The sequence below is a fragment of the Erinaceus europaeus genome, chromosome 5, assembly GCF_950295315.1.
Source record: "Erinaceus europaeus chromosome 5, mEriEur2.1, whole genome shotgun sequence".
Classification (NCBI taxonomy): Eukaryota; Metazoa; Chordata; class Mammalia; order Eulipotyphla; family Erinaceidae; genus Erinaceus; species Erinaceus europaeus.
In genome coordinates, this window is record NC_080166.1 from 121,654,073 (window position 1) to 121,674,210 (window position 20,138).

The 20,138-nt window shown below is 40.6% G+C and overlaps 2 protein-coding genes across 10 annotated transcripts in view; one reads left to right on the forward strand and one right to left on the reverse strand.

The window, feature by feature from the left end:
- CDK8 (cyclin dependent kinase 8) overlaps positions 1-13,489 on the reverse strand; it is a 243,254-nt gene extending 229,765 nt beyond the window's left edge. For 8 of the 9 annotated variants that reach the window (XM_060191713.1, XM_016190607.2, XM_060191712.1 and 5 more), the window contains exon 1: positions 13,356-13,487. In XM_060191713.1, coding sequence (XP_060047696.1) covers positions 13,356-13,483 — 128 coding nt within the window. In that variant the 5' untranslated portion in view covers positions 13,484-13,487. Of the gene's footprint in view, positions 1-12,784; positions 13,047-13,355 lie in introns of all 9 variants that reach the window. The other variant, XM_060191714.1, reaches the window with a different exon arrangement.
- Positions 13,490-14,335: 846 nt separating this feature from the next.
- RNF6 (ring finger protein 6) overlaps positions 14,336-20,138 on the forward strand; it is a 33,895-nt gene continuing 28,092 nt past the window's right edge. Inside the window, exon 1 of the mRNA XM_060191708.1 lies at positions 14,336-14,447. The gene's annotated coding sequence lies outside the window, so the exon portion shown is untranslated. The remainder of the gene's footprint in view (positions 14,448-20,138) is intronic.

Below are 20,138 nucleotides of genomic sequence, written 5' to 3' on the forward strand. Positions count from 1 at the left end.
CAGGTGCACGTGTGCTCAATCTCATGGGCCCTGGTCTATATCTAGGTTCTGTAACTTTGTTAGGAAGCGCACCACCCAAAATGGAACTAAGGAGTCCTATGAGCTAGGAAAGATCTCACCAGAGTACTGGGAGCTGGAGGGCTGATATTCCTGGACACAGTCCAAAGTGAAACATGCTGAGGTGGCACTGGTTGCATTAACTGGTTGAGATCAGCAGTAACTGGCTGAGATCAACAGATGTGGTATCTAATGGTATGAAACAAGATTAGCACGAAGGAAAATAACCAAAGCGCCAGAGGTTCCACCTTCATGTTAAGTTATCGGGCTCAGGTAAAAATGAGTAAAGTCATGGGCCCCTTGGATTCCTAGCTTCTTCCAATATAAGGACCCCAATTCTCATCTGCTATATTCTTACCTTTAGGTTCCTGATTATTAAACATTTTTTTTCTGCTTTATATCTTAATACTTTTCAGTCACCAAGTTGCGAGAATTATCATGACGCTAACCTGACTTCCCTGGGCAGACAACCCCATCAATGTGTCCTGGAACCCCACCTCTCCAGAGCTCCACCCCACTATGGAAAGAGAAAAACAGGCTGGGAGTATGGATCTACTTGTCAATGTCCATGTCCATGGAGAAGCAGTTACAGAAGCCAGACCTCTCACCTTCAACACCCCATAAAGATCTTTGGTCCATACTCCCAGAGAAATAAAGAATAGGGAGCCTGCCAATGGAGGGGGGGATATAATGTGGAACTCTGGTGGTGGGAATTGTACCGCTCTTATCCCACAATCTTGTCAATCACTATTAAATCATCAATTTTAAAAAAATCTAAGAATGAAAGAAACTGACTATGTTATATAGGTTTAAATTTTCTCATGATATACAGGTTTTTCTTCACACAGAAGCCTTATAAATTATAAACCAATTATGGGGGGTAGGGGAAACAGCATAATGTATATACAAAAAAGAATTTCATGACTGATGCTACAAAGTCCCAGGTTCAATCCCCCTACCCTTTAAGTCAGAGCTGAGCAGTGCTCCAGTGGGTGTCTGTATCTCTCATTAAAACAGAATATTTTTAAAAAATTTTACAGCTGGAGATGTGGCTAATTTTTCATATGTGTGAGGCTCCAGGCTCAACTGCATATGATAAAGCAGAGCTTTGATTTTTATTTCTTCTTCATAATTAAGTTTTTTACAAATAAAAGTGTTTCTACATACTTTCTCTTTTCCCAAAAGCATGGCTTGTTTAGTGTAAACGATAATAACTCTGATAAGCAAGTTTTTCTCCTTGTAATCCTTTTAGTTGTCCAACCAATCTACAAATTCATATAAAAAGAATTCCTCTCCCTAGAATAATTTGCTAAAAATTACTAACCATAAATTTATAGATTTTATTTATTTATTTTCCCTTTTGTTGCCCTTGTTTTTCATTGTTGTTGTATTTATTGTTGTTCTTGATGTCATCATTGTTGGATAGGACAGAGAAATGGAGAGGAGGGGAAAGCAGAGAGGGGGAAGAGAAAGACACCTGCAGACCTGCTTCACCGCCTGTGAAGTGACTTCCCTGCAGGTGGGGAGCCAGGAACCGGGATCCTTACGCCGGTCCTTGCGCTTTGTGTCACTTGTGCCCGCTGCGCTACCGCCGGACTCCCAAACTTAAGGATTTTTTTTAAAGTATGTACTTATTTATTCCCTTTTGTTGCCCTTGTTTTATTGTTGTTGTTATTGATGATGTTGTTGGATAGAACAGAGAGAAATGGAGAGAGGAGGGGAAGACAGAGAGGGGGAGAGATAGACACCTGCAGACCTGCTTCACCGCTTGTGAAGCGACTCCCCTGCAGGTGGGGAGCCGGGGCTCGAACCGGGATGCTTATGCTGGTCCTTACACTTTGCGCTACATGTGTTTAACCTGCTGCACTACCACCCAACTCCCAAACTTACAGATTTTTAGAGACTTACTTATTTGATAAGAGAAAGACCAGATCACTCTCTAGCACGTGTGTGTGTGTCAAGAATCTAACCTGGGATCTCAAGTATGCAAGTCATATGCTCTACCACAGAGACATTTCTCTAACCAAAACTTAAAGAGATTTTTAAGTTTGTCTAGAAAGATAAATAATGAGTTACCCAGGGGTTGTATTGTTATATGGGAAACTGGGGAATGTTATGCATGTACAAACTATTGTATTTACAGTTGAATGTACAACATTAATTCCCCAATAAAGAAATTAAAAAAAAAAAAAAAGAAACTGATAAAGCTAGGTACTGAAATGTGTACTGGTCTGGTTTGAATCGGCCTGTAACCCGTTAACCGTAAAATAAACGTAACTCCCTGCCCTCTAAAAAATATATATAATAATAATAATGAGTTACCCAGACTAGCAGTTTGTCTAAATAACTTATTGCAGTTTGTCTAAATAATTTATTGCACATGTAACAAAAGTAAACTTCAAATAAGAAACACAGATAAAATTAAAAGACAACTCTCCGGGATCGGGCAGTAGAGCAGCAAGTTAAGCGCACGTGGTGCGAAGCGCAAGGATCTGAGTAAGGATGCCGGTTGAGCCCTGGCTCCCCCATGCAGGGGAGCTGCTTAAGCGGTGAAGCAGGTCTGCAGGTGTCTCTCTTCCTCTCTCCCTCTCTGTCTCTCAATTTCTCTCTGCCCTATCCAACAATGACAACAGCAACAACAATGATAATTAACTACAACAACAATAAAACAAGGGAAGCAAAAGGGAAGATAATAAAAAAATTTTTTTTAAAGACAACTCTAGTAGGGAGTCAGGCGGTAGCACAGTGGGTTAAGTGCACTGTGGCGCAAAGCGCAAGGACCGGCTAAGGATCCGGGTTCAAGCCCCTGGCTCCCCACCTACAGGGGCATCCCTTCACAGGCGGTGAAGCAGGTCTGCAGGTGTCTATCTTTCTCTCCCTCTATCTGTCTTCCCCTCCTCTCTCTATTTCTCTCTGTCCTATCCAACAACGACGACAACAATAATAACTACAGCAATAAAACAACTAGGGCAACAAAAGGGAATAAATAAATATTAAATAAATAAATATTTTTTAAAAAGACAACTCTAGTTCAGAGTCTGTATTTTCCTTAAGTTTAAAAATACAGGCTTGATTCTCTTTTACTTGACTCATTTACAAGGTCTCTATGAAAAATTATTTTACTCTTTGTAGTGGTATAATTTCCAATTTTGGGTTCAGCCAATTAACAAAGTTTGCCTCTGCTTTAGCTTTTGGTTTTGTGTAATTCTATTCTTAAATCAATTTTGCCAATCCATCAACATTTATCTAAGTCTCTTCACAAGATGCTACTTTTTCTTCTTTTTTTATATTTATTTTCCCTTTTGTTGCCCTTGTTTTTTATTGTTGTTGTTACTGTTGTCGTCGTTGTAAGATAGGACAGAGAGAAATGGAGAGAGGAGGGGAAGACAGAGAGGGGGAGAGAAAGAGAGACACCTGCAGACCTGCTTCACCACCTGTGAAGCGACAGGTGGGAGCCGGGGCTCAAACTGGGATCCTTAAGCCAGTCCTTGCGCTTTGCGGTGTGCTTAACCCACTGTGCTACCGCCCAACTCCCAAGATGCTACTTTTCTATTCACCTAATCCAAGTATTTTATTTTATCATATTTACCAGAATGTGGCAACGGAATGAACCTAGTGTCTAGTGTATCACTATGACACTGTTGAGCAGACTACCTGGCCCAAGTAATCTTTGCAAGAGCAAGTGGTGAAAGTGAAAGACAAACACATTCAGAGGAGACATCACCGCACTGCTCCACCATCTAGAGTCTAGTGCCATTCACACAAGGAGAGGAATCTACTGAGTAAACAAGCTCCCAGTCCTACTTTTAGCATAAATTTCAGTGGAAGATTTTCTAATATGAATTTCAGTGCATCACTTTTTTTAAGTATTAATTAATGGCTGTTGACAATTGGCGATGTGTCAGAAACCAAAAGGACTATAATCACTAACTACCCTAAAGGAAATCCATGGTATCTAACCAATAAACATTCACCAGAAAGACCCAAAGGACATATAAACATTAACCACATATACACTGAAGTAGCTACAGAATGCATCTATGAAGAAATATCAATAACTATATTCTGTGGGATGATGAGTGAAGAGGGAGTTACTAGAGCCCTATGTTAAGATAAAGTAGGGAAGTCGGGCGGTAGGGCAGCGGGTTAAGCGTATGTGGCAAGAAGCACATGGACCGGTTTAAGGATCCTGGTTGGAACCCCCAGCTCCCCACCTGCAGGGGAGTGCCTTCACAAGTAGTGAAGCAGGTCTGCAGATGTCTACCTTTCTCTCCTCTATGTCTTCCCCTCCTCTCTCTATTTCTCTCTGTCCTATCCAACAACGATGACAACAAGAATAACTACAACAATAAAACAACAAGGACAACAAAAGGGAATATATAAATACTTAAAAATAATAATAAAGTAGTCAGTATTTCTGAAGCTAAATGTCAGAGCTTATTCCAATGGAGAAGAAAACATTTTCAGCACAAAGTGCTTGCTACCTGAGAAAAACTTGAGTGGTGGTCTGATTTGATGGAGAAGAAGCAGTGGCATTATTCTGTATTTCAGAATAACTATTATAAAGTATTAACAAAGTTTGAGACATAAGGAAAGTTAAATCAGGTCTTATAGATGAAAGTCAAAGACCTCTGACCTAAATAAAATCATAGTCGACCCACTCAAAAGTAGTTTCCCAAATGTTTTGAAAGCTTGGCAGTTTCTCAAAAGTTAAACACAGAGTTAGTTACCCTATGATAAAGTAATTCCATACCTATCCAATTATATATCCAAGAGAATGGAAAACAGCTATCTACATAATAATTCCCACACGAATGTTCATAGCAGTGATATTCACAATAGTCAAAAAGTAGAAATCCAAATGTCCATCATAGTGCATGAAAACAAAATGTGATACATTCATACAATGTTAATATGATTCAATCACAGAAAGAAAAAAGTACTAATTCATGCACAACAAGGAAGTATCTTGAAAATATAAAAAACAGAAATGTCTATATTGTGTGATTCCATCTATATAAATTCTAGAATAGGTCGACCCACAGAAAGACAATATAGGGGCTAGGAAGAGAGGGAATGAAGAGTGACTGGTAATGGACATGAGGCTTCTTTTTGGGGTAATGACAATATGCAGAAAGTAGATAGTAGTGAAGCTTACACAGCCTGATAACTATACTAAATGTCAGTGGAAGCATTGTTTTAAAAGGGCAATTTTAAAAAGACAGTGCTGAGTATGTAATACATTTCGATTTTTAAAAGGGATTCCCAGCATTTTTCTTCCTGCCCTAACACATCTGAAGGGCACTGAATACAGTAGGGACTGGTTTTAGTGACTCTAACAACAGCCACAATAAAGAATGTTTAAAGTCAGGATACTAAAAAATTTTCAAGAAGTAAGAACAAAATAAATGGTAAAAGCCACTTATCAATGTTTACATTAAGAACTGCCTTAAGATTACAAAAGATAGCTAGAAACAAAATTCACAATAGTTTCTAAGTAACAAAGGAAAATGACCAAGGTCTACCTAACTTGGTATAAAGGTAAGTATTTATAAACTGTTCCGAAGGAAAGACAGTAGGATTTTATTTCTCTAGCAGCAACTAAGAATAGAAAAGCAATAAAGAAAGCATTAGAATTCAATTCATGAATAAAATACACTACATGAGAACCAACCAACCACAGAGAATAACATGTATTTATCACCTCTGGGCATATAGAGTTCCCAACCTACAAATGGACCACATTTTCAAAGTCTGAAGTCTGAACACACAAAAAAAATTTTTGGAAAGCTACTTAAGTTCACAAATACCCCAAAGTAATTTCTTCAATTTGTTATTATTTCAATTTGCCTAATGAAAGTCAGCATGCTAGTCATTTCCCTATCTCTTTACATATCAGACAGGCACAAGAGAAATTTCCTTTCAATCCATTGCTACCACCAGAACAGAAAATTCTAGTTCCCTACTCTTCACGGAGGTGAAGTTAAAGCACAACTGCCTGCTATCCAAGGCCATAATCCACATGGAGCTCTGTAGTGGCAGTTGCACATGCAAGAGACCATCTTAAATCAGAAAGAATTCAGAGCTTGCTTATATTCTGCTTTACCAAGACTTCTGTGATGGAAAACTGTCATCCAGGGGCCAGATGGTGGCACACCCAGTTGAATGCACAGGTTACAATGCACAAGGACCCAGGTTCGAGCCCTTGGTCCTCATCTGCAGGGGAAAAGCTTTGCAAGTAGTGAAGCAGTGTTGCAAGTGTCTACCTCTCTATTACTTCCTTCCCCTCAATTTCTGGCTGTCTCTAAACAAAAAATAAATAAAGGTAATAATGATTTTTTTAAGTCTTTAAAAAAAACTGTCATCCAAATAACTATGATGTTCAGTGCTTGATGATAAATTTGTGCTCAATGTTATATAACAGTAAGAGAGCCTAGGGAGTCGGGCGGTAGCACAGTGGGTTAAGCACATGTGGCTCCCCACCTGCAGGGGAGTAGCTTCACAGGCGGTGAAGCAGGTCTGCAGGTGTCTATCTTTCTCTCCCTGTCTTCCCCTCCTCTCTCCATCCATCTCTCTGTCCTATCCAACAATGATGACATCAATAACTATAACAATAAAACAAGGGCAACAAAAGGGAATAAATATTTTTTAAAGAACAGTAAGAGAGCTTCATCATGTTTAGTGGGTACAGAACATTCGTACTACATGTACATATAGTACTACAGATACAGCAAAAGCTCAAAATGTTAGCAAGGAACAGGTATGGGAAGGTAAAAGAGTGGATTTTTTTTTTCTTTTTGCTGGGGTCTGTAAAGGCTTAATAAAAACCATCCAATCGCTATTGAAGTATTCTTTCTGATAAGATCTTCCAGAGGTCTTCTAAGAATGAAGCAAAATATTGCCATCTTTGATAGGACTTCCCTGAAAACCCTAGGCAGTTAAGAGCTTTCATATCTGTGTTCTAATTGTACCTTGAATTAATTATTATGATGCTCACTATAATACAATGCTACAGTTTAGGGGGTGGGAGATGACTCTGAGTGGGTAGAGGGATGGATGGATGTCTCACTGTTCATAATACCCTGGGTTCAGTCCTTAACAGCACTTGGCAACAAAATGGACAGTATCAAAGAGAACAACTTTGTGTTGAGTGGAGTGGCACTTTGCTATCTTTCCTACTCTTCTCCTCTAAGAGCATAGTTTAAAAAGGGGAAAGAAGGAGGTGGTGGGCAGTAGCCCAGCCCAAGAATCCCAGTTCCAGCCCCTGGCTCCCCACCTGCAGGGGGGGGGGGGTTTTGCTTCACAAGAGAAAAGCAGGTCTTCAGGTGTCTTTCTCTCTCCCTCTTTGTCTTCCCCTCACTTGATTTCTCTGTCCTACCCAACAACGACAGCAATGACAATAACAATAATAACGATAAGCAATAAACAACAAGGGCAACAAAAGGGGGAAAGTGACCTCTAGGAGCAGTGGATTCATAGTGCAGGCACCAAGTCCCAGCGATAATCCTTAAAAAAAAAAAATAAAATAAAATAAATAAAAAACATAAAAAAGGGGAATGGGACAGGGAGGCCACTAGACAGTTCTGTGCATGTCCAAAGCCATCTATTCATTTTTCCAGCACCACATAATCACAAAACAAAATTGCTATAGTTTATTTTCATGTTATTTCCCCAGCATAACATCCTACAATAATTCTCTTTTGTTGTTTTTTGTTTGTTTTTACCAGAGCACTGCTCAGCTCTTGCTTGTGGTGGTAGGATTGAACCTGGGACTTTGGAGCCTCAAGCATAAGAGTCTGCTTGCATAACCAATATGCTATCTACTCTCACCCAAGAATCTTCCTCATCTTTGTACCCTTAATACTTAAAGGGATGGGTCCAATAAATACCTGTTGAATTAACAAAATTCTTCAAATGTTGGAGAAGAAAACAGTAAAGTAATAATCAAATGACTTAAGTCCCAAGTCAATCAATTTAGTTTGCCAGTCTCACCACTAAAAAAAAGAGAGACAGAGAGAGACAAAGCACAAAACAGTCAAGTAGCCTCAATAGTGGATCTCAGTACAAAGTATCTAAGGGGGATAAATTCAACTCAACTACAAGTAGATGATTAGTACATAGTAAATATTCTGAGTGTCCCTTTCTGAGACAGAGACAGACAGACAGACAGACAGACAGACAGACTGTCTATTTTACAGGGAATCAAGCCCAGGGCCTCACATACTGAGTCAGTGAGTTACATCCATAGCCCTTTACATGGCATTTTGAAAAGGTTATAAGGAACACTCCACAATGGGCATGCAAAATCCCCAGTGCTACAGTGATCATATGTCTGTACTCCGCATTTGTGATTATTTGAAGAAAATTTAAATCAAACTGAACACAAGCACAGGGTTCAACAATATCCAGAAGGAAATATCATATTACTTTTGGGGGAAACAAAAGGATTCAATCAAATTAATCAGTTACGGAATTAAAACTGATTAAAAATTATGGTCATCGTTGAGTGGGTGGGGGGAACACAGAACTCTGATGGTAGGTGCAATGCAGTAATCTTATAAACTGGTAAATCACTATTAATCACAAATAAAAATGGCTTTTAAAATAATAATAAGTGGTCCAGGAGGTGGTGCAGTGGCTAAGGCAAGACCCACAAGCATGAGGTCCTGAGTTCAATCCCCGGCAGCACATGTACCACAGTAACGTCTTGTTCTCTATCTTCCTCATTAATAAATAAAATCTTTAAAATAATAAGTAAATAAATAACACTGAATCTGTCAGTTGTCAAAATTAATCTCAACATCTTTTTCTTTTATGCCAATGGTTTTCATTTTTTAGAGTACTGCCCCTGTATGATTCCACAGTTCCTGGCAAACTATTTTTCTAGGCAAGAGGTAAGAGAAAAGGAAAAACACCACATCACTGCTCCACCACTCAAGAGGCATTCCCCTCGCATGGTGCTCCTAAGTGGCAGCTGGAACCCAGTCTTTATTCTTAGGTAAAGTATGAGCTCTACTGGTCAAGTCATCTCCCGGTCGTATTCCCATCATCTTAACATGGGAAATAGGAAAATACTGAAGTGATAGAAGACAAGTTAGATTTAACATTTGAGAGTTACCTAGGTTTGTTTTTTTCTGTTTTTGTTTGTTTGTTTTGCTTCTTCCCCAGACACTGCTCAGCTCTGATTTATGGTGGTACAGAGGACTAAACCTGGGACCTCAGAGCCTCAGTCATGAGAGTTTGTTTTCATAACCTTTATGCTACCTCTCTTCCTAACTTATTTCTGGCTGCCTGATAAGAACCCACATTAAAGAATCTGACTGAAAAATATGGAAGTGTAACACTGTTTAACAAAAAAATCAGCTTTAATAGGTGCTTACCTAGTCTTGCAGAAGTATTACAACTTATATTCATCAATTTACTTGCTCAAAGAACTGTAATAGAAATGACTCTCAAAGTAAACCAACTCAAATTCCCTAATCTTACAAATAACTAGACCAAGATCACACAGGTAATCAAAGGCAGTATGAAATCAAAACTCCAGTCTCCCCAAATTAGAGATGAGGAAAATTTCATTGTCTTAACAGGCTTCATTATATTTGGACAGACATACATAATCTATATACATCATTCTGTGACACCTGAAAGAACCAAGGTCATTCAGAAATGTACTAATAATTTATACTAGTTAATAATTTAAAAAACTAGCCTTGTGACAGGACATTTCTATTTTCTGAGCTCACTAAAAACTAAATTTTCATGTCTATTCTAATATACTATTTATATAAGAGTAATGATTAAGAGCACAGGCTATGAAATAACAGACCTACCTATAATCTAATTTCAGCTCTGACATTTAATTAGCCATATAACCATAGACAGTATTTGCTTACCCTTTGTAAGCCTTTCCTCATACCTGGGACACTGAAAAACAGAATTACTTCACCAGACTACTTGTAGAGATTAAAGACGTAATCTAACACTCAATAACTTAGCTAGCATCATCATCACTGCCTACTCTGGGTGTTTTATGAGAGTGCACCAACAAAAGTTTTCTGTAGATACACAGAGCACATACACATAGACACGTAAAATCCTAATTATGTATTACCTGTTCTTTTGAACAAAGAGTATATAGCAGAACCCTATTCAAGACAACTTCCACATTTTTCTTTCGGAGATAATCCACATTCTAAATTGATTTTCAATCCCAATGAAATCCAGTGGTTACAATGATTTAAAAAAACTTAAACACAAATTGTCCTCTGTCCCCTCACATTTCTCCATTCTTTCAAACAAAATGAGTTTGAGTTTCTAAATTCTTCAAATAGGAAACACAATTGACACAGAAAGAAAACAAATTCCCGTTTCACAGTGAATGCTTTTTTGGTGTCCAGGCAAAGAGGACACCATCTCATTTATGGTGACAGTGAGAGCAAATTATTCCTAAGATTTATTGTCCAATTACACTTTAACTCTATTAGAATCTGAAATTAGCAGAGCTATAAAAGATCATTTTTCTGCATGTAGTCATGCCTCAAATATAATAAAAGTATTTCATCCTTCTACATTCCTTAATATGTCGAATCTGTCTTAAGTATAGAATACCAGCAGGACAGTATTACTAATACTTTACATCAAAGAAATGACCTCTCGTGGTCTAGGAGGTGGCACAACGAATAAAGCATTGGATTCTCAACCAGGAGGTCTCAAGTTCAGTCCACAGCAGCACATGCACCAGGGTGATGTCTGGTTCTTTCTCATGAGTAAATTCTTTAAAAAAATGTAAAAAATTAAAAATAAAAAAGAAACAACCTATCAAATTGTTTTACTTCCCAAAACTTCACTAGCTTAAGAAGCTAACTCTGCTAACCTAAATTCTTTTACTAGTAATATGAGTTCTGTGATGCTCACTGGACAACTTAAAGGATACAATATTACATACATTGTCCAAACAAAATCTATTTTACTTTACAATAAATATAAGTACCAGTGTTCTCTTTGGAGGTGTAACTGTCTGTATTCCTAGAGCACTCTGAAATTTCAGTTGTAGAATACATAATTCAATTTGAAAGTAAATCAATATTAGAAACAACTTATTCATCATCTTTTTATAAAAGATTAAACAGCCACAAATTTTATTTTACCAGGACTAAAATGCACTAAATTACATTTCACTGATATATCAAAAGAACCTCATAAATACAATGCTATATTTTACCAGAGTGAGGTAATAAAAAAGAAGCTGAACCAAAAAAATATTCCCTCTGGAAAACAAAAACTGCTTAAGTAGTTTAAAAGCTCTCTTGACATTTGATGCATTAAAAAAAAAAATCCACCATACAAACCTTAAAGGTTACTGGAAAACAAACCCAAGTAATTATAAACAAAATTGGAGATCCCCCCCAAAATGCAATGCTATCTTTCAGGTATAACAAATGACTAGAAGTATGAAAATATTATACATTTCAACTGTTTTTAAAATTGCACAATTTTCCTACACTGTTAACCAAAATATACAATGTTACCATTTTAAATAAAATCTTAAACCAAAGTTTTCAAAATGTGTATATTTAGTAGTTGAAATAGATAACTTATGAAAATAGAAGTGGCTTCTTTCAGAGACTAAGAATAATTTAAAGTCACTAGAATTTTGCTAAACACATGACTGAGAAAATGTATGACAATGTGTCATGTTATGAGAGTGGACATTTTACCTATGCCCAAGATTGCATAGTACTGGGGGGCAGGCAGATGGCTAAAGTTCTTAAAAATGTATGGCAAGTAAACATGCAGATTTTTTAAAACATACTACTACAGAGTAATTCTTCAAACAAAAATATAAACAACACTCAGCAATACTTGAGATGCTGACGGTTTAGATATCATCAGGCTATTTCAGTAAAAGTACTGTAATTGCTTGCAACAGCTAGAACATCAAGTTTTCAAGTCCCTACCTTCTGCAGATATCTGCCTGCACTGCTTTAGTGCGGCATATAAGCATCGAAGAGCACATTCCAGTTAATTAGAATTATTGTTTCTCTCTTAGGGTCTATTGAGTTATTTTAGAAAGACATGTCAGTAAATCTAAGAAAAATATTTCGGTAAAAACATACTTATTTTCCAAGTACCCAGAATATTAAACACTAATAAAAATGGCTTTCCCCCTAATTTCAGCTTTATTTCATTTTTGTAGTGCTAATATACTGCCCATCCCACTCTGCAAAAAAAAAAAAAAAAAGTAACTATTTTAGACGTTAAACAGTAGCTAAGTAAACTACCAGCGATGTTTAAGTAAAGCCACCATGTTTATAATAAAGATTATATAATAAGCTTTGGCACTCTCTTTCAGCAAATTTTCTAGTGACAAAGGCAAAATAAATAAATAAATGAGAGATAGACGGGAGTCTTGTAAGAGGAAAACGAGAAGAAAATATTTTCTTCTCCACTAGAAATCACCTTTTCTTTTGTCAATATTGCATGACGTTCATCTAAGTGACAAAGGAAAAATGAACACTTCGCTTGCCTGTGTAAGAAACTGAACTGGCCACATTAAAAGTCACAGACTTAATTATTTCCAGGCAAGAACATTTAAAGCACAGAGAAGTTCACTGCCAGCCGCTAAATTGGGGCGAGGGGGCTGCCTGAACAGGACGGCCCCGTCAGCCACTGGCCTTTCCCTACACCCACCCTGCACCAAGCCCCCATTGTTCTGTGGGAAACTCACAGCTAATGATAGCAACTGCCACATGTCTGGGGCGGTGATCACGAGGCGGCACTCCTCAGGAGGTGTCCTCGCTGCTTTCTTTCCCCTCAGGTCAAGATGTGCACACATCCGATCAACAAATCAATCGCAAGCCGAGGGGGCTGGGGGAGGGGGCGACCGCAGCTTCCCTTCCAGGCTGGTGAACGTGTCACCCGAGGGCGAGCGGACGACTGTAGTCACCACAACGCATCGAACCTCCTGAAATCATTTCCAGGGTCGTTTCCTACAACGATTTTTCTCCCCTTCAATCCCGCCTCGAAACCCGTGAAAAGTAAGAGAAATCTCCGGGGAGGGAACACGGCAGCCTCTTCCCGACTCGCCACCAAAGTAGACGACAGGCGGCAGCTCAGCTCCAGGGTCTCTCTCGGCTGGCCCTGAAGCCCCAGCGCCCCAACTCCTGCCCGACCTGCGCACCGGGACCGAGGCGCGGAGGAGCCGGCGGGCGCCCCGACGTCTCCTCCAGGTGTCGCCCGCTCAGCCCCCGCGGCCTCCCGCCACCTGCCGGGCCGCGGACGCGCGCGCGCGCACTCACCCGTCTTTCCTCTTGGCTTTGTAGACGTGACCGTAAGTGCCTCGTCCAACTTTGCAGCCCTCGTATTCAAACAGGTCCTCGACCCGCTCCCGCTCGCTGCTCAGCTTCACTTTAAAGTCATAGTCCATTGTCACCGCCTGCCGGGCCGGGCAGCGGGGTCCAGGGGCCGCGGAGCAGGGGTGGGGACCCGGGCCGCGCCGACAGCCGCCGCCCCCGCGAGGCCGCCCGCGTTACACTCGGCGGCCGCGGCGCCGGCCAGAGCGCTGCTGCTGGCGCAGGAGCAGGCCCCGCGGGGGCGCCGGGGACATCCAGGGGGGCAGCGGGGCGGTGGAGGCGCCCCCCACCCCCGGGCGACGAGGGCCGCGGGAGCGGGCTGGGGGCGGGGAGCGGCCGCCTCTGCCCTTGTCCCCGCGCGCTCCCTCCGTCCCGGGGCGCCGGAGCGCCCGCAACCGGGGCCGCGAGTTCGGCCCGCTGCGGGGAGCTGTGGGCGGGCGGGCGGCCCGGCGGGCTCCGCTCCTCTCCCGCGCGCACTCCCGCCTCGCCCTCTCCTCACACACGCTCGCACGCACTCACTCACGCTCCCTCCAGCCACCCCGACAGAAAGGCAGCGCCGCACAACAGCCGGTGCCTCCTCACAGAGAGGCGGAGGGAGAGCGCGCGCGGAACACGGCCGCCACTGTCGCAAAATCGTCGTGAAGGCTCCGGCTGCCTCCGGCCCTATGGCCCGCCGGCTCCGCGGCCGCTGGCCGCTCCCACCAGAGCCGCCACCCCAACCACCGCGCGCAGGGAGCCGGAGAAGTGCGGCCCCAGTCCGCGGCCGGACACACCACGTGGACTGCCCCGATGGCTGCTGGGCCTCGGGACCACATTGCCGGAACGCTCGGGCAGCTCCTCTGTGGCTACACCCTACTGGGTGTTCTGCCGCAGCCTGTGGCATGATGGGACTAGTAGTCCACAGCGTGCTGAGTTTGGGTCACTAAGGGGCAAACGATTTTTTCTTTTTTCTTTTCTTTCTTTCTTTTTTTAAACGGCGATGTCTCTACAGCTTGATTTGGACTAGAAAGTCATGAAACTAAATTTCATGTGAGGAAGGTGAGTTTGTATTAGAGTTACACTTTGTGCCACTTCTGAATCCCAGCTTTTAAAGGGCATTATCACCATCTAATCCCAGTCTCTATCTCTCAATCTATTCGTAAACACTTCACGGACTACCTGTTGGTGTTTTCTTTGTTTTGTTTGTTTGTTGTTTTTTACCAGAGTACTGCTCAACTCTGGCTTACGGTGGTGCGGGGTAGAGTCTGGGACTTTAGAGCCTCAGAAATGAAAATTGTTTTTTGGTTTTGTTTTGTTTTGTTTTGTTTTGTTTTTACATAGTCATTTTGCTGTCTCCCCGGTTTTGGCACTTTCCAGTCTGATAAAAGACTGCAGAATGGCAGCCTGGCAAGTGCTTAGTGGATAGAGTCCTGGACTCTGGTATGGAATCCCAAGTTCCATCCACCAGCATTACAAGAGCCAGAGTGGTGCTCTGGTTCTCTCTTTCACCTTAGTAAATAAATCCAAAAATAGAGTAAAAGAATGCAGAGAGATGTCAACTCTGACATACATTATAAACATCAATAAAAGTGAATTGCTGAGGGGTGTCCACCCTGCTCCTGAATCTTGTTAGTTGTGTGACAGATGACCATTGTACTAATTAAGAAAAGTCATTATTTTGAGGATAGATTTCCTATGCCAAACTGCCTATAAAACAGCAATTTTTAGGGAGTCCGGCGGTAGCGCAGCAGGTTAAGCGCACGTGGTGCAAAGCACAAGGACTGGCAGAAGGATCCTACTTCGAGCCCCTGGCTCCCCACCTGCAGGGGAGTAGCTTCACAGGTGGTGAAGCAGGTCTTCAGGTGTCTATCTTTCTCTCCCCCTCTCTGTCTTCCTCTCCTCTTTCCATTTCTCTCTGTCCTATCCAACAACAATAACTGCAACAACAATGGAAACAAGGGCAACAAAAAGGAAATAAATAAATACTTTTTTAAAAGAATCTTTAAAAAATAAAAAGACAGCAATTTTTAGACATTATTATCTTTAAATTTTGCCATTAGTACAGCTGTGAATGTAAAACTATGAAAGCTAATTTGTTATTTAACGTAGGAATGGTGTCAACTGATGGAAAGCTGGTGTCCTGAAATTTCTCATTTGTCTCATCCCTTATTTATGCCTCTGATTTTTATATTTGGGTCTTATGTTAATTTTTATAGTTGTGTTAATTTACATTGTCTACTTGCTACCGTTGCCACTAGAGCTTCTCCAAAACCATAATCTCCCTCAGCAATTTTAAACCCATCAAAGTAGTTTTATTTATCTTTTTTTTTTGTCAAATTTTGTTTTGTCTTTTATTTCTTTCTCTCTCTTGCTAGGTTATAAATTTACACAGGAAGTCATATTTACCATAACATCTAAGACGAGGCCTTGGTTGAAATGCATATTTGCCGAATTAATGAGTATGCATATCTATGTCAAAAATGTTTGTGTATGAGTAACATTGTTTTTATTAAAAACCCTCCTAAGAAGTCGAAAGGGACTAGGAGATAGCTCACCCAGCAGAGTGCATTTTGCCAGGCATGAGAATGTGAGTTCTAGACCCTGGCACCATATGGGAATATCATATACAACAGTTTCATGAACTGCTGAGGGGTGCTATGGTGTCTCTTCTCTTTTTCTCTCTCCTACTCATTTTTCTCTGTCTGAAATTAAAAAGGAAAAAAAGTCAGCCAGGAGCAGTAGTAATGTGCAAACATGAGAATCTGGCACCAAAAAGGGAAAAGGGACTCTTCTCTTGGGCCAGGATATATTGATAGCTTCCCCTGTAAACTTATTCCCTGTAATAACTTATCGCGTGTGAGATCCTGAGTTCAAGCCCTGGCACAACAATGGACAGCACAAGGGAGAACTCCATGGATAGGAGAGTATTTCTGTGGCGTCTCTTCTTTCTTGATCTCTTTCTTACCCTCTAAATTAAAAGATGATAAAAGTTGGTCCCTGGAAGCTACTCAATATTATCATTTATATGCAAGTCCCTGAATTTATCCCCCAGAACTACATTTAAAAAAAAAAAAAAGGAGGGAGCTTCTCTTATTAATACTCTTGGAGAAAGTAGGGACTTCACTGCAGGTTTAAGTTGGTTTTCCTTAGAGTTGTTTTATCTAATACATTAAATATTACTAAATATTTAAGTGCATTTTCTGGTTAAGTGGGTCACTGTTTCAGTCCTGCTTTGCCATTGATTGGCAGTGTGTCTTTGAACCACCAGTTTCTTTCTCTGAAAATAGAGATATAAAAGGCCCTAACATAGAGTAAATTTACTACAATGGATCTGAACTCCAGGTTGGCGAACGATGGTGGTGCAAGATGACTCATTTCTTTGGCATAGAATCAGAATGGGGATATAAGGAAGAAAGAATCTGTTGGGCTCCATACTGGAGAGTTTGAGTGAAGTTTTAGGACCTGTGATATCTAAAATGCAGGCTTTTAAATGACTTATTCATTTACTACTTAATGAACACGTGAAAGAGAAAGAAGACCAGTGTGTCATGTAATGCCAGGGATCAAACTCAGAACCTCATGCTTAAAATTCCAACAGATTACCCATTTGTTAATTCCCTGGCCAATTTTTTCCCTAATACTTAGCATTAAGCCGCTATTTACTCTTATTATACCAGAATGTCAGCCTGATTGTGTATCTATGCTTGGAAGAAAGGACACAGCTACAACTTGAGACTCAATTATGAAAGATATGAAGTGACCTTTAGGGACCAGGAAGTGGTTCAGTGATAGAGTGCATGCCTGGTATGCATGAGGCCCTAGGTTCAATCCCCAATACTGCATAAAATAACAGTGATGTGTTCCAGTCTCTCACTCTATAAAAAAGTGACCTGCAGATGTAAAACAGTAGTCTTCTAAAGGGTTTGTGACACATTTTACACTCTAGAAACTTAAGGAGTTCAAGCTATTGTCAGAATGGATTTCCTCTTAAGTGAGAGAATGAGTTCAAACTTAATTATTTTTATTTGTTTATTTTAATAAAAGAGAAGTACACAAACATAAAGCAGAATTTGGACTGGATTTGATGTATTGCACCGAAGTAAAGGACTGGGGTGGGGTGGGGAGGAATGTTCAGGTCCTGGAACATGATGGTGGAGGAGGACCAAGGTGCAGAATTAGAGAGTTGTGTGGAAACAGAAATGTAACCAACTGTATTTTACTGTCGACTGTAAACTATTAATCCCCTCAATACAGGAAAAAATAAAATAAAATACAAAAGAGAGAGCAATACAGACACACAGAGAGCACAGCTCAGCTCTGGGTTATGGTGGTGCTGGGACTGAACCTGAGATCTTGGAGCCTCAGGCATGACAGACTTTTGTTATTATTTTTTAAATGTTTTAATTGTTTTATTTATTGGATAGAGACAGAGAGAAATCAGAGGGAAGAGAAGATAGAGAGGAAGAGGGAGACACCTGCAGCCCAACTTCACCCCCTGTGAAGCTTTCCCCCTGCAGGTGGGGCCAGGAGTTTGAACCTGGATCCTTGTGCATTGTAATATATGCACTCAGGCAGGTATGCCACCACCCAGCCCCAGCATGAAAGACTTTTGTATAACTATTATGCTACCTCTCCAGCCCTGAACTTAATTATTGCTTGAATGAATTGAACATACCAGGGATATGAAGCAGTCTTTTAAATTTAGTTGTCAACCTCACATGATACTGATACATCTCTTTGTGCCAAGATGACCTCCACTAGCATTGTAGGAATCGATGATCCTCATTGGTCTATGAGCCCAACAATCCCCCAAATAATATTCATGCTTCTTTCATAAAATGTGGCTTTAATTTACATTCAAAGTTAACATATTCTGTCCAAACACATCTCCCAAACACCAGCCCCAAACTTCAGCTGTCTCCTGTTTAGCCCAAGGGGATATTCTATCATCTCAAACTTATGACTTCTAGAACTGAACACATTATATGTGCCCTGAATTTCCCTATTTCTGCAAATAATCGCCAGTAGAGAGTCATTCTGTCATTTCCCTGCAACAAGTTCCGGCCTTCATTGACTCACATTGTCCTTCATACTCATAACAAATATGTCTTTGTCTCTATTCTCAAAGTCTGGGTGCTTCCTCATATATCTCTGACTCTTGCAGCCAACCCATCAAATACTGGCCTAAGTCATGAAAATGTTTTCTGGTTCTTGCATCTAAATATAATCTTTTCCTTACTATTTATTTCATACACTTAGAAAACAAATCTGTCCTTAAATATCCATCTTAATGACTGAGTTTCTACCATATATATCTTAGTATCTCCTACACCAAGTGCCCAGTATATGTTTACATAATTAGATTTAATAAGAGTGCTTTTTTATTTTTATATTTATTTATTTATTTTCCCTTTTGTTGCCCTAATTGTTTTTCATTGTTGTTGTAGTTATTGATGTCATCCTTGTTGACAGGACAGAGAGAAATGGAGAGAGGAGGGGAAGACAGAGTGGGGAAAGAAAGATAGACACCTGCAGACCTGCATCACTGACTGTGAAGCGACTAACCTGCATGCAGGTGGAGAGCCGGGGGCTTGAACCGGGATCCTTACACCGGTCCTTGTGCTTTGTGCCACCTGCACTTAGCCTGCTGCACTATCGCCCGACTCCCGGAGTGCTTTTTGTAATTGAGGTAACATTAGTGTACAACACTCAGTTTCAGATCTACAACTTCATACTGCCTCTCACAAATTCATCCGACACCACATGTATGATCAAGGACCTAGTTCCGATTCACCACCACCCAATCCATCCCTGCTACCCATTCCTCCAACCCTCTTCCCCTCTGTGTTTAATTAGAGTGATTAGTGATTTCTATACAAGTTTAAATGGACCTTGATAATAAGGGCATGGACAGTCATTGAAAACATTTGACATCTCCTTTTGTAACTGAGACTGTCTGTACTTTGTGCAGAAGAATTTTGTGCTTTGTGATATATTAACATAATAATCCAAGTGGATTTTCTTAGAGTTGGTGTCTCCTCATCTCTATAGCTTTTAATTCAGTTTTTGCATGCAGTACCAAAACTTCCTTTAAGTCAACAGTGTCCACTCTTTCTTCTGCAAGTGGAATAGTCATTACCTGTATCATTAAAAGTGTATATTAAGTGGGGGTCAGGCGGTAGCACAGTGGGTTCAGTGCACATGGCAAAGCCAACGACCGGTATAAGGATTCAGGTTTGAGCCCCCAGAAACCCACCTGCAGGGTGGTCACTTCATGGGTGGTGAAGCAGGTCTGCAAGTGTCTATCTTTCTCTTCCCCTCTCTGTTGCCCCTCCTCTCTCGATTTCTCTTTGTGCTGTTCAATAACAACAACATCAATGGCAACAATAACAATAACAACAACAACAAGGGCAACAAAATGGGGAAAAAAATGGCCTCCAGGAGCAGTTGATTTGTAGTGCTGGCACCAAGCCTCAGTGATAATCCTGGAGGCAAAAAACAAACAAAAGGGTATATTAAGCATTAGCATTTAGAATACACACACACACAACGATGGTAGATCCATCACCATGCTAGTTTTTCTTAATTTTTCAAAGAAAAGATTGTTGCCCAACATTCTGTAACTAAGTCTACAAGCATCCAAGATATGATTTAGACCTTGGAAATTACCACAACCAAAAACCATTTTCAAAAATAACTTTCTTAGGGCCTAAGCAGTCATTCTAGCAATAAAGCAAATGCAGTGCATGT